The sequence below is a fragment of the Typopeltis vanoorti genome, chromosome 2, assembly GCF_054136105.1.
Source record: "Typopeltis vanoorti isolate ZY-2024b chromosome 2, IOZ_Tvanoo_1.0, whole genome shotgun sequence".
In the NCBI taxonomy this organism is placed as follows: Eukaryota; Metazoa; Arthropoda; class Arachnida; order Uropygi; family Thelyphonidae; genus Typopeltis; species Typopeltis vanoorti.
This window is the reverse complement of record NC_143550.1, coordinates 94,139,089-94,156,052: the sequence shown is the minus strand read 5'-3', so window position 1 is coordinate 94,156,052 and position 16,964 is coordinate 94,139,089. Positions and strand designations below refer to the sequence as shown.

At 37.4% G+C, this 16,964-nt stretch overlaps 1 protein-coding gene across 1 annotated transcript in view; it reads left to right on the top strand.

Annotated features, from left to right (window-relative positions):
- Positions 1 to 16,964, top strand: part of LOC150109261 (ankyrin repeat, SAM and basic leucine zipper domain-containing protein 1-like) — a 162,119-nt gene that overhangs the window by 80,254 nt on the left and 64,901 nt on the right. The window contains exons 7-8 of the mRNA XM_090406814.1: positions 5,220 to 5,332; positions 15,321 to 15,465. Of these exons, the coding sequence (XP_090262940.1) occupies positions 5,220 to 5,332; positions 15,321 to 15,465 (258 nt within the window). The remainder of the gene's footprint in view (positions 1 to 5,219; positions 5,333 to 15,320; positions 15,466 to 16,964) is intronic.

Sequence of the window (16,964 nt, the reverse complement as noted above, 5' to 3'; positions counted from 1 at the left end):
GTGGGATTATGCTCAATGAAACTGATGATGCTAGGGATCTTGGTGTTTTAGTAGACAGGAAGTTGAAGTTCAAGGGTCTTATAGCAAAAATTGTAAATACAACTCTGAGAATAATGGCAATGCTGAAACAAACCTTGACACGTAAAGGTAAGGAAGCCATTTTGCTTCTTTACAAAGCTTTGATAAGACCCCACTTGGACTATTGCACATAGGTTTGGTTTCCATGATGATTCTGATACAGTGGGGAGAGAGAGAGAGAGAGAGTGTGTTTGTGCAAAGAGTGTCAAAAATGATATCTGGATTGTGGAATGCAGATTATGAAGACAGATCGAGAATTTGTAGGCTGCAGACACTAGGAAACAGGAGAAAGTGGCGTGATATTTTAAGAAAAGATAGCGTACACATGGCACTGATAAAGAAAAAAATGGCGGCCAGGTCGCCATGTTTGTTTAAGAGTTTTGATGTAAACGAATTTATGCAATGTGCTGTCTGTGAGATGTATGCCTTGCGAAGAGCGGTGGGAGTCTGGTTAGAAAGTGATAGTGGAGTTAATATGTGTAGAAAGTGTAAAGAGAATGAGGACTTAAAGCGTGTTTCATGTGTCGATAGTGATATCGTTAACGATAGTCAGCATGTAGAAAATGGCGGTGTGCTAGAGAATTGCGTGGTAGTGCCAGATAGGTGTGAGAGCATCGCTGAAAGTGTAAATGAAGGTAGAAACACAGAAAGAATGGATGATTTGATCGATAATGAAAATGGTGAGATAAATGCGAGCAGTGAAATTGCCCTTTTGAATGGTGCGATACATAGAGCTAAAAGACAACTGGAGCGTATGGAAAAATGTGTGTTGAACGTACCGACAAATAACCGGCGGAAGTCTGTGACGGCAAATAATAGAATGTTCGGAAACGTCAATAAAATGAAGGAGCGAGTGCTGTATGGGGATTCGCTATTAAGAGGCGTAATAATTGAGAGTTTAACGAAGTCGTACCAGCCGGGTGTGAACATAAAGGACGTCAGCAAATCTATTCGACTGCAAAAACAGAGGGTGAAAGAGATGATAATCGTGGCAGGAACGAATGATTTGAAAGAGGACAAAATGGAAATGATAGAGGATGTGAGGGAGTTGTTTGAGGTAGCAAAAGAGAAGAGTGAGAGAGTTAGGATGGTGAGTATCTTACTGCGGTATGACAGCGAAGTGTTTAGAAGGAGGGCCATAATTGCCAATGACTTTATGCGTGGGTTATGCATGGAGAGTGGTGTGAAATTTGTGGATGTGTGGAATGAGTTCGATGGGCGAAAGGACTTATATAAGATGGATGGGTTACATTTGAAGAGTTGGTGTACGGAGACTTGAAAGAGTGTTGATGAATGATGTGGAAGTGGATGTACAGACTCAGGGAAACTAGATTTATTAAGGGGGGGGGAGTAGATATGCAGACTTTAGGGGGGCAGTTAAGTGTATGAATGAGTATATTATGCCCGAGCGAGTACGACGGACAACAAATCAGAATGGGATAGTTAGTATAAGGCATCAAAGTAGGGATGGGACAAATGGGCTTCTGCGATTCATGTACACTAATGCCAGGAGTATTAGGAACAAGAAGGAAGAGTTTTTGGCCATGGTTGGCACTTCCAGGCCACAGGTTGTCGGTATTAGTGAAACATGGCTGACAGAAGATGATAAAGCTAGTGGGATTGAATGCGACGGATATAGCATGTTCAGGAGTGACAGGGTGAATAAAAAGGGGGGAGGAGTGTTATTGATGATAGCTGATGAGCTTCAGCCAAGGAGTATAGAAGTTGAACTGCAGGATGGGGAAAAAAGCACATTTGAGGCTGTTTGGTGCGAGATAGAATCTAGCAGAACAAAATATACAATTGGGTGCTGCTATAGACCGGGTTGTTGTTGTTGTCTTGTCCTTTGAAGAGTCTTAGATGTTTCCGTCTGCTCCTTGTACTGCTTTGGCTATGTCTGTGATTTTGTTTGTATAGATTAGGATTAGGATCTATTTTGTTAGAAATAGATCCTAATCCTGTTGTTCACGATTAGGATCTATTTCTTGCAAGGCTCTGCTGTAATTGCTGGACAGGTAAAGATGTGAGTGATGGAGTGGATGGTGGAGATAATATGCATAAGCAAATAGAAGAAATGAGTGGAAGGAGGGTAATTATTATGGGTGATTTCAATTATGGTAACATTGACTGGAAGGAGGAGAGGGCACATGGGAGGAAGGAATTGGATTTTATGCGGTTATTAAGGGACAACTATCTACGGCAACATGTATTGGAAAATACCAGGGGGCAGAGAGTGCTGGACCTATTAATTGCAACTGAGAATGTGGCTGTGACGAACATGACCATGTTGCCACCAATTGGTGAGAGTGACCATAACGTCATGACTTGGGAGGTGGCTAAAGGAGTCGAATTTACAATTAAGACAGGGTACATGTGGAATTACCGGGCTGGTAAGTATGACAAGCTTAGGTGTGTGCTTGGCTCAATGCCATGGCATGTAAAACTGCAAGGGCTGGATGTTGATAGTGCATGGGAGGTGGTTAAGAACTGCTTGCAGGAGGCAATGGTTGACTGTATACCAAGAATCCTAATAATAAATGAAGTAGGGGTTAAATGGATGAATAACAATATTAAGCTTGAGCTGCAAAAAAAGAAACAATTGTGGAGGGAATTTAAGGAGAAGGGTGACCATCAGGCGCAGGAACAGCATAAAGCTCAGGCCAGGATGGTAACAAGGGTGGTAAGAAAAGCAAAAGCAGATTACAAAAGGAAATTGGCCACGCAGGCTAAAGAGAATCCCAAACAGTTTTTTCAATATGTTGCAAGTAAAAGGAAAAATGCTCATGGTAGAATGATCTTAAAAAATGCTGAGGGTAGGGAGGTAACCGAATCAGTCGATATTGTGGAATTACTGAGCGAGCACTTTGCAAGAGTATATCATCCAGGTGGTGACTTTGCAGGAATGGAAGAACCAACAGCTTATACTGGAATTGTGATGAATGAAGTAGAGGTAACTAGTCTATTACAGAACCTCAATGTCAATACATCTGTGGGATTGGATGGTATACCAGCTCGTGTCGTACGTGAAGCGGCCAAAGAATTGTCAGTGCCCTTGACCATTTTGTTTAATTTGAGCCTCAGGACTGGGTCAGTCCTGAGGCTCAAATTTTCCCCTCTTTCCAGCCCAAGGGGGTGGAAAGAGGGGAAAATGGTTCCACTGCACAAAGGTGGTTCCAAGGCTGCTGTTGAAAATTACTGGCCAATCAGCATAACAGGAATCATTATCAAGGTCTTAGAGAAAATAGTCAAGAGGAAAATACAAGATTGGATAGAAGAAAATGGGATACTGTATCGGGGACAGCATGGTTTTGTGAAGGGTAGGTCATGCCTCAGTAACTTGCTCACGTATTATAACACAGTGACGGCTGAACTGTATAAGGGTAATGGGTTTACAGTGATTCTACTGGACCTTGCTAAGGCCTTTGACAGGATACCACATGGAATTCTAATCAGTAAATTGCAGCATATGGGAATGGACATAGGGTTGGTGAGATGGATAGGAGGGTGGTTGACGGAGAGATATCAGAGAGTGGTTTACTCAGGAGTAGAGTCCACAAGACCGCCTGTGACTAGTGGTGTGCCACAAGGATATGTTCTTGGACCACTGCTGTTTAATTTGTTCATAAATGATATAGGAAAGGATCTGAGAGGAACAGTTCATTTGTTTGTGGATGATGCGAATTTGGGTAGGGCAATAGTGAATGCAGATGACGTCAAAATTTTGCAGGATGATTTGGATAGATTGGAGGTCTGGGCTAAGGAGAATGGATGTCAATTTAATGTGGCAAAATGTAAGGTTATGCATTTTGGGGTGAAAAGATTGGCGGCAGTTTACTGCATTGGTGGAACCGTGCTCCAGGAAATTGATGAGGCATGAGATTTAGGAGTGTTGGTGGATAAGGAATTGAAATTTAGGGGACACATTGCAAAAGTGGCCAAATCAGCTCATTAAATCACTTGGTTGCTGAAGAATACGTTGACAAGCAGAGACAAGCAGGTTATTGTTCCTCTGTATCGAGCCTTGATAAGACCCCATCTCGACTACTGTGCTCAGATTTGGTCACCTAGGATTCTTCTTGATGGGGAGGAGGTGGAGAGGATCCAGAGGCGAGTGACCAAGATGATAGCAGGTCTGTGGAATGAACCGTATGAGAACAGGTTGAGGATTTGTGGGTTGCAAAAATTGGTTGATAGGCAGAGGAGGGGAGATATGATTGAGACATTCAAATTACTGAAGGGTTTCTATAAAATTAATTCAGAAGATATTTTTGAGAACAGGGCTGGTTGTGGGAGGACTATGGGACATCCATGGAAACTGGGCAAAAGTGTGGTTAGTAAAGGTGTTAGAGCTGGGTTCTTTACTTTTAGAGTAGTGAATGAGTGGAATGCGCTCCCTGAGTCTGTGGTGGATGCTGTGACAGTGAATGAGTTTAAGGCGAGGTATGATAGATACTGTAAGAATGTCGAATAGTTGTGATGAATATGATTTGGGGCCTCCCTCGATGAGTCTAATGACTCCCTGGAGTTGCCTGTAATAATAGTAATATGATTGAGACTTACAAACTTCTGAAAAGGTAATACAGAATTTCAGTAGATGGGATTTTTCATTTTATGGAGGATAGGGAAAAGATGCGAGGGCATCCATGGAAGTTCAGAATGAATGTTGTCAAGAATCTCTCATAGAGTAGTGTGTGATTGGAGTGGATTGCCATTTGGATGTTGTGTGTGCAAATAGCATGAATGAATTCAAGAACAGGTATGACAACTTGTACAAATAGTATGGCCTCCTTAGATGAGTTCCTGACTCTCTGGAGGTCTCTTAATAATAATAATATATTTTTTTGTTGTTATTGTTTGTTCTTCTAAGAAGAGATAATGAGGTTTTTAATAAGGGAATTTGAATCTCTCCACTCTCCCAATCCTGCAAAACTTGAAATGACTACAATTTCAAATGTTTTAGATGAAACAATATGTTAGTATCTTTTAGCCTGTAAAACTAACTATAATACCCATCACTATCTTTTAGTTCCCCTTTCCACCTTAATAATTCAATGTGTTTCTTTGTAATATTGCAGAACCTCCAGTATTACAATAATTTACATAAAATTTCCTCTATTTTAGAGTACATGCTTCTCTTATAGGTCAGCTCATTGCTGGAAAGAGCTGCTGAACAACATGAAGGTGCAACTGATGGCTGTCCTGAAGCAGTTACAGATTCTAAGTATCAGAACCTTTCTAATAATAAAAGCACAAAGTAAGTATGAGGTGTTTTTTTTTTCATATATAATAACACAATCCTACATTTATGTAGGATTTCTTATATATTTCTGCACATATATAATATTCAGACATTAGCTTTCAGACATTAGCTTTTAGTTTTGACATTAGCTACATTAATGAAGCTATTTACATGAATGAAAGTTCTTTATTATTCATAATGTTTACTTAGGTGGAGTTTTTTAATGGAGAAATTAATGCAATTATACTTTCTCCTATTAGGGAATGTTTCCACAAGGAGCCTAGGGACCTTGTAAGTTCCTGAAGGGATCCAGCAATTTAGATTTAATGAGATTGCTTTTTCTTGTTTTTTAATTTTTTCATATGATTTTGACCTTGCTGTTTTCACTCTGAGCATTTCTTAATCTGCTTATATCATGCTGTTGCTACTGGCTGTTTTTCTCCCTCTTTAGGTGTACCTACTATTTCATGCTTTTATGTACACTATGTTATGAAAATTATATGAATACTCAAGTGTTTAACCAATCCTCAATATACTTCTTGGCCATATTTGGATAGACTTTCATTTAAAAACTCATTGTGAATACCATCAATGAAAGATTGTATATCTGTGTATCCAAGTTACATTTGTAACTTTGGATACACAGATTAAATTAGTAACTTAAGTAATCTGGAAACCCTGTTTAGAGACTAAATGTGGTACTCATCATTTCAAACCCCAGTTAAGCAGAATGGTGGTCTCATACCAGACAAGGAAATTCATATAGCATCTAATTCTTTAACAGGTCATAGTTAGACCATTCCTCCCTCTATAGTGAAGTTGAATATGTCGGCCTCGCACACAGTAACATTGTCAGAAGACAGTGAGCTCTCAAAACTATAGTGTTCAGATTTTGGTCACTTTTTTGGTCAGCCTAATTTTTGTTTTCTCATTTCTTCAAACCATATTGACATTGAAAAGGAATGAATGAAATGTTAATGAATGAACTCAAGATAGGGATGATGGTTGTTAATTGAAAATGAATTGATCAGTTTTTTTACATCCATATATTAAGTTTGCCATAAAAAGAACAATTCAGGTAGTTAAATTATTTAACTTCCAAAACATCCAGTGTCATAAATTAATGCACTACCTCTCAACATTTCTAAGACTTTATAATGTTTGGTGTCAAGGGCTTCTTAACAGACTGCCTTTCACCCTTTGTAATTGAATTGGGAGTTTGTCTCAGGTGTTTATTACAATGAACACCTGGGAGTTTGTCTCAGGTGTTCATTGTAATAATGGTCAAGGTTACTTGCATTAGTAGGAAAACCTGCTAATGCAAGTGTTCCAGGGCTCTGTTATTTTGTGTACTCTCTTTCTTATATGCATTCAATGATCTTTTTTCATTGACCTCGCACTGTATCCACAGTTTTGTCATATGCGTAGGATGAATGAATGAATGAATGAATGGAGGGCCCTATTATCAGCAAAACTGTGAAGAAATCTAAAGAATCCTTAATAACCCGAACACAAACAAGGCATTTGGTCCTGATGGTATCCTTACTTATTGCATTAAAAAGTTATCTATCAATCTATCCTATTCAACTGGCATCTAACCTATAGCATGGAAACAGGCCCACATCCAGTCCATCCATGTGTCACAGTGGATGGTTTCCTCAGATTTCTTCACCAATGCAGGAGTATCCCATAGTTCCATTCTTTTACCCACTTGCTTCCTGTTGTATATAAATGATCTGCTCTCACAGACCTCCAATCCTATCCATGACTATGCCGATGACAGTGCATGCCATTCCTTCTTAACCTTTGACAAACCTTGTAGTGCTCAAGTATTAGAATCCTCAAGATCCACCACAACCAATGTTCTGAATTCCAGTTTCCTAGCTATATTATCTCAATGGAGCAAGGACGACAACCTTGTAGACTTCAATGCTTCCAAAATTCAGTTCTGTCTGATATCTCACAAGCAAGGACTTCAATCCTTCCTCCCCCTACTTTTAATAATACCCAGACATCCAAACATGATCAGATTTTCCTTCTCTGATTGATCTTACCCACACAGCAGTGATCTGCTATAGGTCTTGTGACCTTTTGTGTGTGAATCAGATATTAAAAAAACCAAAAAAAATTACATCTTTTATCCTACATTTTCCATATTGTAAATAAGGAATTATTAGATTATTTGGTAATTTCTTAAATGATGGAAGTCTGGTATATTTATTACATGAAGACGGTTGAACAGTTCAAGTTTCAATATCGTTTCATGTGCATTATAGTACATTACTTCACTAAAGTGTCACATAAAACTAAATTGATATTACATTAACAAGGTTTTGCAGCAAGCAAGTAAGCTGTTGATATTAGTAATACAGAATATTTGAAATAGACTAACAATGTTGCTTCCATGATTTATGTTTTATGATAACTAGCAAAGTGATGTGGAGAATATCATCTGTTGATTGTGTTTGTTGTTTTTTCTCTCTAGCCAGTTTGCCTGTTTGTGAAAGGTAAGACTCGTATTTTTAAGAGAACTAACTTTCTAACCTCTGTAAGACACCAGCTAAAACTACCTTCAGATAAAAAAAAAAAAAAAAAAGCCCAAATAAAGATTCATCAAGTCATGATGAGAGCAAACTTGGGTCTTTTCCATTTAAAACAATGCAAAAAACTGCACTGTTTTGATTTTAAAAGGGCTGCCTTAAACTAGTTCTGTTTATCTTGTCTAGTGCAGATACTGACTTGTTCCTCTTTCTTGTCCTATACTTTCTCTTTAATTAATTACAGTTTTTTCTTAGTATGAGTTTCTCCTCTTCCCTGTATCTTTAGATTTCTTTGTTTGCTTATCAGTGAACATAAAAGATACATCTGGCATTATCATTAAGTCAAGTTGGGCCTAGCAGACCATGCTTTGGATACCCCTGCACACAGGATCAACTGGAAGAAAACAAAAGTACTGTACAGAAGCTCTTACAAGTCGGAGAGATTGTTCTTAGTGGCAACAGAAGCCCTGAAGCACACTCCAAATCTCAACAAATATGGCTGTATAAATTTGCCTAAAATCTGGGAGACAGTCATCTTAAGAAAAAACTAGTACCGACTTTTTTCTTTTTTTTAGGACTCTAGTCTTGTGTGGTAGCTGCACCTTTGTTTTTTCAGATAGAGGGCACCAAATTAGGATTTTAGTCTTTGTGTTGCTGCTACAATTTTGTTTAACTAGTCCGTTGATTACACCATGTTGTTATAGTCTCGCTTATTGTGACAAACTATGTTTTTGTGCTCTGAAGATGCTGGTTATAATATCAGCAATAAGTCAATAAATAATTATTTACTTATTATTCTGTGTTCTAATATATACCGTCAAAAAATAAACAACATGTACGACGAACACGTCTTTCTACACGTTTAAGGATTCTTCGTGGAGACGATATCATACGCAAGACACGACAATATGATAAGTGGAAGTTAAAATTGGCATGGCAACTTGAACAGTTGCCACGCCTTCTTAAAGAGATGCCGAGACATCAATTTAATACCGAACTGTGTAAAAATGATAAACAAGTTCCACTCGGCCAAAGCCCAACACATTTATAAATGAGCGAGTGTAGCGCTATTATGAGAACAGATTAACACCACTCATCTGGAGTTAGCAAAATCAAATTCAACCATCAACGCACTATGTGAATTACTATATAATATTCTGAATATGGAACTATCGGAGATCTTCAACATCAGAAATGGAACGGCTAAAAAAGAATTCAACATAGTCAAAACCGGCACCAAAAAAAGTTTGAAAATCTCCAACAACGCAGTGCTATACAACGACCACAATTACAACAAGATCGCATCGTCATGAATTTATCATTGCTCACCTTAAGCAAAGAAGCTGCTAGTGCTTTAAGTCGAGGGCACAATTTTGCCGTGACTCTGAAACAAGTTCTAAAAGCTGAAATAATGGCGTCTATCGAACGGGGAATATACGACCGGCCTCCAACAATAGCCAATAACATACGTTTAGATGTGGCCAACATCCTAATCAAGTCTAAGCCTCTTAAAAATAACATCCCTCATAAGGAAATCATTGCTGTAAAAGAGCTACAAAATAATAGCCAGATTATCATAACAAAAGCAGACAAAGTGAATGCAACTGTGGTGATGGACACAACAGAATATGAAAACAAAATGCACACGCTTTTACAAGATCAGTCAACATACAAAATTATAGATCGCAATCCCACTAACACACAAAAGAATAAGGTATGTAAATTATTGAAAAAAGTCATTTCCTGGCCCAAAGACACAGTAAACAAACTCAAGCCCTTCCATGTTAAAACACCTAGGATTTATGGATCACCAAAAATTCATAAACAAGGTACACCCTTATGCCCTATTGTGGATAGTATAAATAGTCCCACATACAAACTAGCTGGACATTTAGCCAAGCTGCTAGCCACTCTCACAGACAATTCCTCCCTCCTTTGTCAAAAATTCAGCCCATCTAAAAAGCATCTTGCAACACCATACCCTACAAAGCTCACACTTAATGGTGAGCTTTGATATTAGTGGTACATTCACAAATGTACCACTAATAGAAAACCCTCACTCTACTGAAGTCACAATCCCCCCCCCCCCCCTCCTGATATATTTGAACTATTCAAATTCACAATACATGCAGGATATTTCACATGGAAAGGGAAAATATACAAACAAATAGATGTCCCCCCCCCAGCCAACTTCTACATAGAACACCTGGAAAAACTAGCTATCAATACAGCCACTCTCAAACCAACACTTTGGTTACGCTATGTTGACGAGATGAGACATTGGAATGTCTCAAATGGCTCAGAGACATTGGAAACATTCTTAGTGCATTTAAATAGCCAACATCGAAATATCCACTTTAGAATGGAACTGGAAGCTAATAACTGTCTGCTTTTCCTGGATACACTTATCACACGTCTTCCAGATGGTTCCTTATCATTTTCAGTTTTTAGAAAAACCCACACATACAGGGAGATATTTACACAAACAATCACACCATCACCCTTCTCAACAGTATGGTATTTTAAAAACGCTAACCCACAGAGCAAGAGCAATCTGTTTCCAATGACAATGTTCTTGCTGCTTAACTGGATCACTTATGCCACACCTTCTTGGCCAATGGCTATAATCCCCATAAGACAAACAAAATACTAGACGCTCCTTAGAAATCCCTTCCGCTATCCACCACAGAGAACTACAACAAAGCAATCACCAACCCATACATTAAAGGCACATCCAAAAAGATTTCTAGAATTCTAAATAAACATGAACTACGCACCGTATTCAGACCGTGTATCAAATTAGCAACTGCTATCTATTGACCCAAGGACAGCATTCCTCCTTTATTACATCCAGGAGTTTACGAAGTACCTTGCTTGTGTAATCATGCCTACTACTGTCAAACAGGAAGAACTGTGAACATAAAAGATGCATCTGACATTATCACTATGGCAAGCCGGACCTAGCAAACCATGCTGTGAATACCTATGCACACAGGATCAACTGGAAGAAAACAAAAGTACTGCACAGAAGCTCTTACAAGTCGGAGAGATTGTTCTTAGAGGCAACAGAAGCCCTGAAACACGCTCCAAATCTTAACAAATATGGCTGTATAAATTTGCCTAAAATCTGGGAGACAGTCATCTTAAGAAAAAACTAGTACCGGCTTTTTTTCTTTTGTTAGGACTCTAGTCTTGTGTGGTAGCTGCACCTTTGTTTTTTCAGATAGAGAGCGCCAAATTAGGATTTTAGTCTTTGTGTTGCTGCTACAATTTTGTTTAACTAGTCCATTGATTACACCATGTTGTTATAGTCTCGCTTATTGTGACAAACTGTGTTTTTGTGCTCTGAAGATACAGGTTATAACACCAGCGAAATATCAGCAATAAGTCGATAAATAATTATTTACTTATTATTCTGTGTTCTAATATATACCATCAAAAAATAAATAACATATATGACAAACACATGTCTTTCTACATGCTTATAGGCAATTTTGGTTCTACTTATTTAAACCTTTCCTTTTAGTATATTAAATCTTTATTTATATCATCATCAAATTCCTGACATGTACCCTCAAGGGGTGTACAGGATATGATAGTACTACATGAAAAATTTATATCATTACTAACTTCCTGTCTACAATTTTCCTCCAAATCAGTCTGTTGCTTGTCAAGACTCCAACATTATCAGATCTTATATTTCTATCTTCTAAGGCACTTTGTACTGTATCAATCCACTTATATCTTGGTCTTCCCCTGAATCGTTTTCCTGCCAACCTGGCAGAGAATGCTTGTTTTGCTGATCTTTCCTCGCCCGTTCTGTTTAAGTGACCATACCACCTGAGATTAGTTCTGCTAACACATTCCTGAATGCTGACAATGTCTAGTTCTTTCCTAATATCCTCATTTTTAATATGCTATTGCCATTGATGCCATCTGTTCATGTATCTAATCTTTCTCAGGACTCTCATATCTGCGGGTCTCTAGTCTTTGGTCAAGTGTTTTACTTCTGACCCAGCTCTCAGATCCATAAGTTAAAACTGGTTTGAACACTGTCTTGTATACAGCTAATTTAGTGTTCCGACTAATTTCTCTCTGATTCCTTATGAATTTATTCAATTGACTTCCCACCAAACCAGCTTTGCTGATTCTGTTGTCTATTTCTATGTTGAATTTACCATCTTCACTAAAAATCGTGTCTATGTAGCTGAAATGTTTTACTTGTTCCACAGATTCTCCATTCACAACACAGCTGACATTTTCAATGATTCTGCCTATTTTCATTGTCTTTGTCTTTTTATTGCTGACCTTCATACCATATCTATAACAACAGTTATTCAATTTAGTCAGAGAATCTTGCAGACTTGTAGCGAATTTATTTAGAAGTATAACATCGTCCACATAAAGCAAAGAGCTGACATTAACATCTCCAATTCTGATATCATGTTTAATACCAATTTTCTTCATAATGTGATCCATATAGATAATGAATAACAGAGGGGATGATGTACATCCTTGTCTCACACTAGATTTAACATTAAACCATCTTCCTGTACTTCCTTCAATTCTAACTGCTGACTCACAACTCAAATAAAGACTAAGTATTGCTTGATATAATGCCCCATTGACACCATATAACTGTAGTGTATTGAATAGCTTCTCTCTTTTGGCACCTTGTCTTATGCCTTTTCCAGATCGACTAAACTTAAATACAGATCTTTGTTATATTCCCATGCTTTCAAAACTATTTGTTGTAAAGTGAAGATCTGATCCTGACAGCCCCTATTTGGCCTGAATCCACCTTGTTCTTCACCAAGCTTTCCTTCCACAATTCTTCTCAATCGTTTCTCAAGTATACTTGCATAAATCTTGCCAGGAACACTCAGTAGGGAAATAACTCTGTAATTCTCACATTCAGCTTTATTTCCCTTTTTATATATTTGTACTATGAGAACTCTACTCCGATCATCGGGAATTTGTTCTTCTGTCCAGGCCTTCTAAACTATGCAGTGCAGCGAATGTAAGACTTTTATACCACTATATTTCAACATTTTGAGTCTAATATCATCTACTCCTGCTGCCTTTCCACATTTCAGGCTTTTGATGGCTCTTTCTACTTCAAGTATGGATATGTATTCCTGACTGCATGCCTGGTCAGTTTTGTACCACTGTGCTATCACTGCTTGTTTCATTTAGCAATTTTTTTGAAGTAATTACTCCATACTTCAAGGATATTTTTTTCTCCCATTTTCATGTCATGTTTATCATCTCTAACTCCTTTTACAGGACTCTTTCCTCCATTTGTAGCTTCTTCAACAACCTTCAGAATATCTTACCACCTTCTTGATATTTATTTTCTATGTCCTTGCCAAATTCCTCCCATGACTTTTGTTTAGCTAGTTTTACACAGTGTTTAGCTTTCTTGCATTTGTCTCTGTATTCTCTAAGAGCACAAGCTGACTTATTTGCCAGGAACTTTTGATATGCTTCCTTCTTTAACTTCCTGTGTCCACCATGGAGTTCTGATTTTTCTATCCTTGCAGACAACCTCACCACATGCCTCTCTGGCTGAATCAATCAAGGTTTCATTCCTGTTCTCAAACTCTTTCATTTTTTCTTCAATAATCTTTGTGTATTGTCTACAGTTCACATCTGAGAGCTGCTCAACTTTTATTCGCTTTAAAACTTTCTTACATGTTATTCTTTTCAATATGAAATTCAATTTTTTCTGCTCAAGACTAAATAGTGATCACTTCCAATTTCAAATCCTCTGTACACTCTGGTGTCCTGCACCAGAAAGAAAACATCACTATCAACAATAACATAGTCAATGTGACTTTTCTTATTTCTTGCCTCTTCTCTCCATGCGAATTTGTGCACATTTTTATGTTGGAACATGGTGTTAGTAATAACCAGTCCATGTCCTGAGCAGAAATCCAACAGGTATTTGCCATTATTATTAGTTTTGCTCTTTTCTCCAAATTTTCCCAAAATATTTTTGTATGTCTGACAATAATTTCCTCCTCTATTTAGATCTCCAGTAAGGATGAACTTTTCCTTTCTCATTGTGTCAGTTGCTTTCTCTAAAGCATCAAGAAATTCCTCTACTTCTACCTTAATAGAGCTTTCTGTGGGACCATAGGCACAAATAAGTCTCATTGTCCAATTCCCCATTCTGATATTTGCCCACATCACTATACTTGAGACTGCCTACCATTCAAGATTAGCCTTTTATTTTGTGTTGAATACTGTGGCTACTCCTTCTTTTCCTTGATTGTAATTTCCTGAATGTAACATTTTGTATTTTTTGCTCAGAAAGATCTCACTAGTTTTTTTTTTTTTTTTTGTTTCAGTCACCCCTATTATGTCGGTCTGGTACTTATCTAATTCCTCAGCTAGTTCCATTTCTTTGCCATTGAGGCTTCTTATGTTGATAGTACCGATCTTTAACTCTGGTGATGTTGAGTTGGGGGTGTGCTTTCAGATTTGTTCCGGTAGCTGACTTTTCACTGTTCGCCCTGGTTCCATTGGCGAAAACAGGGACCTTGTTTAACCGGGCAACGTGCCAGCCGGCATGAAATTTTGTCATATTGTACCGTCAATTTGTATATTGGTTTAAGCCAATAAGAATAACATTTGGTCCGCTAAATCCCAAATTGCCAGCCTATCCTTGTTCGTTCAGTATCTAGGAAAATACCCAACAGGATGCACAACGAGAAGTTGAGGATTGGACATTAGGTCAGAAGCCCTGGTCAGTTCTCTGCATTCTTTTCAAGGCTATGTGGAGGTCTCTTCTCAGTTATACAGCTTTGACCCTTAAGCACCCTAACTTTATTTATATGGGTATATAAATAGTGTAATAGTAATTTAGTATATTTTGTTACTATTTATATGTCCGTAATGTGATCTCAGTGATTTCCATTTATTCCCTCATCTATAATTGATATCACTTGGCAAATGAGATAGGATGACATAGCACAAATATCATAACACACACCATTATAATGAAATTGTTCACTATAACAAATATAGGAAAAGGGTTCTCATGAAATCTCCATAGGCCATAATACTATTTAAAGAAAAAATTTATTTTAGCAGTATAGTGTCAACTCCATGTAGTCATTCAAGCCATGATATAGTTTGGGCAAATTCGTTGCCCAAATTATATGAGCAATTACTTCTGTCACAAAGACAGTACATTTATATTCACATATTTTTATTCACATGAAAAAATATTTCAGTTCAAGCATTAAAGAAATGTCTCAAAAGTGTCTTGAGTTTAAATCAGATTTTATTAATACTAGATACTAAGTCCATTAATAAGTTGCTTTAAAAAATTTCATGGGATGCAAAATGAATGTCAGGTTTGCTTATGAAACGTTATTTTAATCTTGAGTTTATTATCTTTTCATTATAAAGAAATTTTGAGAACTTATCTAGTATTTGTTTCTTAATTCTTTTAGATTATACTTCAAAAGAACTGTTGGTCATGGGGAATTAGAACTTTTTCTTACTGGTTTGGGTTATTCTTCTCTTGTACCTCTGTTCCAAGAACACGAAGTTACATTTCATGATCTTTTACTTATGTCAGAAGAAGACCTTGAAAAGGTTTGATTATATGGATTTTCCTCTCTTAAACATTATTTAGTTTTGTTTATAATAATTTGTTCAAAAGGTTGTATTTTTTTTTTTTTTTTTTTTTAAGTATTTGTGTAGTATACAAAAGAGCATGCAGGTGACTTATGTCTACACGAATGCTAGGAGTGCTAAGAGCATCAGAAACAAAGAGTAGAGTTTGTTGCCTTGGGTAATGTATTGGGGCCTGTTGTTGTAAGCATTAATGAGACCTGTCTATCAGAAGCAGACACACCAACTAGTATTGAGTGCAAAGGGTACAGTATTTTTAGGAAGGATAGACAGGATAGGAGATCAGTTGTTAGTGCATTACTAAATAAAATTGGTAGGTGAGAAACTAGTAATCATGAGGGACTTTAATTATCTGAACATTGATTGGGTAGCTGTGCAATCACATGAGAAAAATGAAATTGAATTTATTGAGTTATTGCAAGACAACTTTCTCAAGCAGTATATGACTAAGGGAACTCAAGGTCAAAGAGTGTTAGATCTGATTATAGTGTCAGAGAGGGGTTTCAGTTAAAGATGTAACTGTTTTGCATCTGATTGATGACAGTGATAGTATAGTACTTACTCGGAAAATGGCTAAGTTTATGAATGTCCATTCAGAAAAGGTTTCATGCTTAACTACAAAGTAGGAAATTATGACCACCTGAGGATTATGTTTGGTTCTGCACCATGTTGTCAGTTCTTGGGTGGGAAGTGTTTAAAAAATACTCAAATAATGCACTTTCAGAATGCATCCTTAGAGTTCGAAGAATAGAGTAGTAGTAGAGTAGAAGTGAAATGATGTGTAATCTAATTAAGCAAGAGATTCATAAGAAAAAGATGACATGGAAGGAATATCTCATGCATAATAATGTCAGTTATGCATGTTAAAAGAAAGAAAGAATGAATGTGAAAGAATAACTCTACTGAATGCACATGGCATGCAGGTGACTCATGCAGAAGTGATTGCTCAACTAATGAGTAGCCATTTTGCTTTTGTTAAAAGCTGTGAACCTGGTGTGTGCAACATTGAACTCACTGCTACCTCTTAACTGTATGAGGAAACTAGTGTATGAAGAGGAAGTACTAGAGCTGTTATACAAACCGAAGAAGAATTCTGCAATAGGAACTGATGGGATATCAGTATGGATGCTAAGAGTGTTCAGCTGAACTGGCTATTCCCTTGAACAGGCTATATAAATAGAGTTTAAGAACAGGAAAGAATGTATGGTAATCTCATTGCACAGGGATGGTGCAAAGACTGATGTATTCAACTATCAACCAATAAGTATCTCAGGACTGGTGGTGAAGATTTTGGAATAGTTGAATAAGGCTTGTATTCAGAAATGGGTTGACAGTTGATTCTCTACTTTGCAACAAACAGCATGGGTTTACTAAGAGAAGGTCATGTTTTGGCAACTTGCTCTCATTCTATAATGTCCTCACTGAGTTAGACAAGGGGAATGGATATACCATGTTACTTT